Raw genomic sequence first — 7,499 nt, forward strand, 5'->3', positions numbered from 1 at the left:
CAGTCATATTGGGCTCCATATTTGTTATTTACATGTGGTTACAAATCAGACTAAATATTCCTTACTGGGAAGTCACTGGGTCTGGCAGACAGTGGGTGAGATATGATTGATAAATAAGTAGCTCACCTCTACACTGTATCCTTTGCACTTTGCACTAGCCTTACCCTTTCATTTAAAATATCAGTTTCAGCAAACTCCTGCCACAGAGCTAGATACAAAAGAGCCCAGAAAGAAGTCTAAGAAGGAAAAAAACAATCACAGATTTTCAGTTTCTTGAAATTTGGGAAAATTAATATACGAGCACCCCTTAAATATTGTAATAACCTTGTTCATCTACATTTATTTGAATAACTGGAATCCAAACAACATAGCCTGATTTATTTATTCATCCATGCAACAAATAGTCATTAAGTACAAATGGTTATCAGCCATTGTTCTGTAAAAAAAAAAACAACAGAACGACAGAAAGAGAGAGAGAGAGAGAGAGAGGAGGGTAGAGGAAAAGAACAACAACAGAAAAATCCCACCTGCCATCGAGTCAGTTCTTACTCATAGCTCACCTACAGGACCAGGTCTGATGACGTACTCTCTAGGGCTACCAAGGCTATCACTCATGACTGGAAGAGATAGCCTCATCTTTTTCAAATTGAGTAGCTGGTAGACTAGAACATCTGGCCTTTGGGTTACCAGCCCAACACATAATTCACTGCACAACTAGGGAATGAAGAATTGAGCAATGACTAAGTAGCCATTTATCCCATGAGTTTGCATGTGAGTGGCCAATAGCAATAAAACAAAATACATGGTAGAATGAAATATTCTCACATTTCTTAATGATTTTATAGCTATACCTTATACCGGTAGCATCTCACCAGCCTAATGATAATGTCTCTGTCTTCACCATATATTATATCACATCCTTGAATCTCTTGCCAAACCTCTGGAGTGGTGTTAGCATTGTCTGGAGCAACGGCACTCTCAATTTTATTTAAACTCTTTATGGAGGCAAATATTTTCATATGGCACTTCTCACAGATATATAAACATGAGAATAGATTGTTTTTATTTACTGGTTGACTAAAGTATTTTCAATGTGTAATGAATCCTCTGGCTCTACCAGGCTTTAGGATTTGCCTGAGATGATCAGAATGTGTGCAAAGGTAGAAGTTCATTTAAATATCTTACCCAGCTAAGAATATTATTTTTACAGATCCTATCTCTATATTTACTTCAGAAGTTCTGTTGCTTCTAGTCAACACATTTCCAAAGTTGGAATCTCTTTTGTAGGTTAAATAGTATATAGGATCCCGCTTAATTATCAAGCTATATAGACAGTGAAACTGCCAACAATTTGAATCCTTTAGAACTTTAAACGTCTGTGTTAGTCTGGGTAGACTGGAGAAACAAATCCATGGACACACATATGTGTATAAGAAAGAGATTTATATACAAGAGCAATTGAACATTGAGAAAACATCCCAGCCCAGTCCAGATCAAGTCCCTAAGTTCGATATTAGCCCATATGCCCAATACCAATCTATAAAGTCCTCCAGACTTAAACGAAACACATGCCCTGATGCTGAATGTAGCTCACAGGCCAGTGGGTAGAAAGTCTTTGGATCCAGTGGCACTGGAAACATCTCAGCACTGGCAGGGGTCTCTGCTTGGCTTCTCCAGCACCCAGAACTGCATCAGGGTGGGTCCATGTGTCTTCAGTTGCTATGTTTCCCAGGGTGTGAGCAGAGAGTCTCCCACCTCCAAGGAGGAAATACCAGAATTCTCAGAATCCTGAGGGGAAGGCTATGCCCACCCAAAAGCCTCATTGGCTATGACCTGACTAACAGGCCAGACTCTACTCTCACAAGCTCAGTCCTTAAATTGACAATTACATAACTACAACAATGTCCTAATTTCATCAAGAAAAGAACATTACATGAGAATAGTATGACATTTTCTATTTTTGATTCCTTTGGTGTTATGTCGTTATAGGAGACAAGTCTCATCAAGTATCTGTCCTTATTTAGAACAAACTCTGAAACTCCTCAAAAGGATAGCAGACACTGTGAACCTAAGGCAGGAGTATCCTCCCCCGCCCCCTGCTACATCGGAAGTCTCCTTGAGCATACGCCTGCCAAGAATGTTTAGTTTCACTTGTCCCAGAATCGTGGAATTTACCCTGAGAGCGTTCTCTCTTTGTCCTACGGTCCTTATATAATATAGGAGGACCTGAATGGAGCAAACCATTAAGCGCTTGCCAACTAACCATAAGACACCAAGAAGATAACCTTGGCTAATTGTTTTTGAAAGGGTGTAGCCGATAAACCTCTGTGGACTTTAGTTCTCTTCAGTACGCAGGAGATTTCCATGCGTTGGGATGATGGCAACAAACTGGTTGATTGGTTGCCCTTAACGCAAAGATGTTGGATAAAATCAGGGGTAACACGAGCAGTCAGCAGCTGAAATGAATGCCGCGTCTACAGCCTTCTGCTCAGTCAATATCATTTGTCCATCGAGTATTTATTGTACCCCTAAGATATGCCATATAACAGCTCAAGTTTATGAAGACAGACAATGGGGAACAAAGCCTCTGTTCTCCAGAAAGAAAGATTGTATTAGGGACAAAAAAAATCAGAGCACAATTTTAGGATTGAGATGGAGAATTTAACCAAAACAATGAGGAATGTCCGAAAAGAGCACCATGACTTGGGATGGGAATAGGGAGAGAGCCAAGAGTTGAGGAAGTCCATGCGGGCACTAGGAGAGGAACGACTGAACCAGCTTTAAGTGTTGACTAGGAGTGAGAATGTGGTATTTGTGTAAAGGAAAGTGGGTTTTGATGTCACCAACTTAGAATTTCCCATCTTTGTCATTTTCTAATCACTAAGATTTTGTAACCGGCTCTCTCAGAATCATAAGTCACGAAGCAAAAGTCTGTCATATGATAAAACTAAGAGAATCATTGTGTTTGGATGTCATTGATTTTGGACCCCAGAAGAATCAGATAATTAAAAGGGGCCTTGGGCCTCACAAACAAGCACTTTTATCTCCATGACTGACTTTTAGTATGACATTGAGCACATTCTCTATGCCTTTTCTGGATGTACTGATTCTCATTGAAAATCAAACTGCTCAATGTCTAGACTAAAATCTCTATTGTGCAGAGTTTAAATGTATATATAGCACATGCATTCACCAGCACATCACAATTTAGGAGTGGTGGAATTAAATACAGGCTGAGATTCTTCTCTTACTCTAAAATTAGAGTTCTTTTTGATAACATTAATGGATTATAATGAACTATTTTTAATGTCATGCGTCTGTACTTTCTTCCACCTCTCCCCAGATTTTCTGCTTAAATTAGATTTATGGCTAATTTAAGGGGATAATAATGACTGACATACAATTTCCACAAATACTCCAAAGTTAATGGTTATACCTGGACAGAAAGGTGAATGCAATCAATGCCACTATACTGTGCAAAGGACAATTGAGAAATGGCGAATGTGCTGTTAATTGTATACATACCATAATCAACAAATAAGTAAAAATGATCCAAAGTGGTTCCAGGCAACTAATAAAAGTTGTGAGTGATACATGAGGAGGAGGATGGTGTCAGGCTCTGGGACACCATCATGTGGCCAAAGTTATAGCAAGGCTCAATACTGTGTCCCTAATCAAAGAGCCAGCCTCTCTGCCATTGAGTAGATTCCAACTCATGATGGCCCTATAGACTCTAGTGGCACTACTCCGTAGGGTTTCTGATATTTTATCTTTCTCCCTCGGAGTGGCTGATGGTGTCAACTCCACGATGCTGTGTTTAGTAGCTCAATCGTAACCCACTGTGCCTCCAGAGCTCCTAACGCTGTACCAGTGAGACGTAGTTCCATATTTGTTCAAAGAATCTCCTTCTGACTGTGCAGGATGCCTGAAGGTTGACAGGAGTTATTCACCAGAGAAGCATACTCAGTAAATCCCCCAGCCCGCCCCCTCCCCACATCTGACACACTGGAGAGCTATCCTGAGCATCCAGGTAGGGGCATTCACCTCGGCAGGGGTTCAGGGATTAGGTAAAATACAAAGTCTTTTTTTTTCCTGGCCTGAATCTAATGAGACAGAGTAACATAAGCCCACACTGCGGGCAATCCAAAGTCATCTTCAGCCATACTTGGTCCCTGCCATCTATGTAACGTGGAATTCCACCAGCTGGCCATTCACTGAGGAAGGAAGGATGGAAAGTGACATGCATCCTGTGTCTTCTTCCCTGAGAAAGCCATACCCGGAAATGGTTAGATAATTTATCGCCTGGAGTCAGCAGTATTTTTATAAGAAATGTAATTCCCATTCCAAGAGCCACTCAAAGTCATGTTACAAGCGCTCTGTGAGACTTATCTCACCTTCTTGATTAAGAACCCAGTCAGCTGTTGTGTTCTCCTGTTCAGGACCACGCAGATATAGAATGGAAATTTGCTCGAACAAAGCTTTGGATGAGTTACTTTGAAGAAGGAGGTACTCTGCCGACTCCCTTCAATGTCATCCCAAGCCCCAAGTCTCTCTGGTACCTGATCAAGTGGATATGGACACACCTGTGCAAGAAAAAGATGAGACGGAAGCCAGAAAGCTTTGGAACAATAGGGGTAAGCATCCACAATATTAGGATTGTACTTGTTCTTCAATATGTATTTGAATATATGCTCACTCCTCACTTCTTGACATGGTTCATTAGGTTCCAAAGACAAGGTAGTTATGTGAAGAAAACGCCATTATTTGAAAATGGAGGATGATCAAATCTCATCACAAAATGGAGGATGACTGCATCATGACACAACTGCCAAATTATGTTTACAGAATTGCCAAACCATGTTGGCACTTAGCATCGACACTCACAACCCAATACTACTCTTGCCAAACACCTCAGAGTTCATTACTTTTAGGTGTACACTGTTAATGCACAAAATAATCAGATAATAGGTCTTTTTTCACCATTGTTCTAAATGTAAAATATTTAATGCGATCATCAAAAAGTGAGGATTAGGTGTATTTATATTTGTTACTGAGAATTTTCAGATGTCTAGCCTTGGTGTCCTTGTTGATTGCATTTGTGAACATTTATTAAACATCTGCAATGTCAAAGACACTAACTATATAAATACAACTTTTCTCAAAACAACATCTCCTACATTGAGGGCAACCAGACCAAACCCAACCCATGATAACCCATGTGTTTGAGCATAGAATGCCTCGATAGGGTACTTTTGACTGCACACTTTACAAACACAATTCTCTTTGTCTTTCTTTTGTGGAACAATGAGGTATTTTGAACCATCAACCTTTAGGTTAACAGCTGATTGCAAACCACTTGCAACACAGAGAGGCCTTAAATTGAGGGTAACCACTATTATTTTCATAGGACTCAAACAGGCCTCCCTAGTGCCATGAATCAAGGCATAGGGAACTGATGCCTTCTCGTTTAGCATCATGATCTCTAGCATTTTTCAGTATTTTCACCATAGGTTATTTTCCTATTAATTTCTCATCGTCATTTACTCCCCCTGGATGACATTATAAAAGAGTTGTGTTGCGGCTAGTCACCATGGAGCAGGTTTTGGTTCATGACAAACCAAAGACAACGTTGCCTGGTGCAGTGCCATCTCCAGTGCCATGCATATGCTCTCATCCAGCCTGGGAGCCACTCTGTATTTTGAGCACCCCCAATTTGGAAGGCTCGTCTTCCAGCACTCTATATGATAATCTGATAATACTCTGCTGTAATGCACAGGGTTTTTGTCAGCTCCTTTTCAAGGGTCGGTAGATTGCCAGGACTTTCAGCTGAGTCTGAAAGATCAGCTGAAAGCTCTCCACCATGGTGACTATCCTGGTCTATGAAATACTGGTGGCATGGCTTCCAGCAGCAGGCACGGTGTAACAAACTGAAGATGAGTACCAGACCATGGGGGAAGGGGCCTGTTTTAATCACCTGATTTCCCTTAGTGGAAACAGTGCACTTACATTGACACATATTTCTCCATCGAATGATTAAGTATACATCATATTCTGCACCAAGTATAGGCAGTGATTTCAGAGTTATGTTGAAATTCAAGTCCAACACGTTATCTCAATCATATTCTATTTCAAAAGCTGTTTGTTGGTTGGTTTTTAAATAATTAAAACTGCTTAGAGTCATGTTGCGGGTACTCTGGAAGATATTATTTCCTTTGGATGTATCTTTAATCTTGAAAATCAAGAGTTCTAGCAATTATAACAAAATATATAGACATAGATATAAATAAACCACTGGCAGGAGAGAAGTCATTTTTCATTTCTTTCCCATTTAGCTTTGTAATTTGTAAAGATAGTGATGCTTTGGAAATCAATGAACTAATGCTCACTAATGACTTTTGAAATGATTTAGAAGAATACTCACTAATGACTTTTAAAATGATTTAGAAGAATCCTAACATAACTTCAGATTGGAACCACAAGTATATTACATATTTAATCAAAGTTTTGTATTTTTTAAAATTTTATTTAATATGACTATGTTCAATGATCCTTTGTATTGGATGACGTCCAGACCCATTAGAACTTTTTATCAGTATAGATAGTGCTTTTGATTATTGAAACTGACACTGATATTTCTAAATAACAATTCCAATTATAAGAGAAATTGACTGGCAAGCAGATATAATGCAGACTAAGAGATAGGGGAAGCACTTATATTCTTTTCCGTATACTGTTACACAGGAATTGGGGCACTGAAAACTGGGATAATAACCTATTTTATGAACCAAAATCAAATTATGAAGATTTGCAATCTTCCTATCACTAAATTTAGGAAAAATTACATAATTTTAGTCCAATGATTTTGTTTGTTAAGAACTTCATATTTAAAATTATAAATAGAATATGGTTGTAGAATAAATTCAGTGATTTAGGATTTAATAAATTATTACTCATGCCTCACACGCTAATAACTAGTTCAGCAATTAGAGAGTGAGAAGACATACAGAGATATACAGTTCCCATCCTTGGGGACATCATTTCTATGTGGAAGATATCAATGTGAGAACATATTGCTATAATACAAGGTACGTAATATGTTTAACATTTAATATAATCACTTAAAAATATTGTGCAAGTCCATGTTGAAACAAATTCGTAGACACCCATATGTGTGTAAGAAAGAGTTTTATATAAAGAGTAATCATACATTGAGAAGCCATCCCAACCGAGTTCCAATAAAATCCATAAGTCCTATATTAGCACTGATACCAATCGATAAAGTCCTCTTCAGACTCACGAAGCACCTGCAATGATGCAGGAAGATCACAGAGCAGTGGGTGGGAAGTCTTGTGGATCCAGTGGCAGTGTAAGCATCTCAGCGCTGGCAGGAGTCTCCATGTGGCTTCTCTAGCTCTGAGGTTCTGGCTGCCATCAGCCTGTCTCCATGTGGCTTTTCAACAAGAATGTCTCACTGAGACTGAGCATGTGTCCTGCCTCCA

At 39.3% G+C, this 7,499-nt stretch overlaps 1 protein-coding gene across 1 annotated transcript in view; it reads left to right on the forward strand.

The window, feature by feature from the left end:
* TRPC4 (transient receptor potential cation channel subfamily C member 4) overlaps positions 1–7,499 on the forward strand; it is a 234,396-nt gene that overhangs the window by 212,124 nt on the left and 14,773 nt on the right. The window contains exon 8 of the mRNA XM_004711235.3: positions 4,440–4,634. Within this exon, the coding sequence (XP_004711292.1) occupies positions 4,440–4,634 (195 nt within the window). The remainder of the gene's footprint in view (positions 1–4,439; positions 4,635–7,499) is intronic.

This window comes from Echinops telfairi, unplaced genomic scaffold (genome assembly GCF_000313985.2).
Source record: "Echinops telfairi isolate 266 unplaced genomic scaffold, ASM31398v2 ScPeMD7_11;HRSCAF=52, whole genome shotgun sequence".
Lineage (NCBI taxonomy): Eukaryota > Metazoa > Chordata > Mammalia > Afrosoricida > Tenrecidae > Echinops > Echinops telfairi.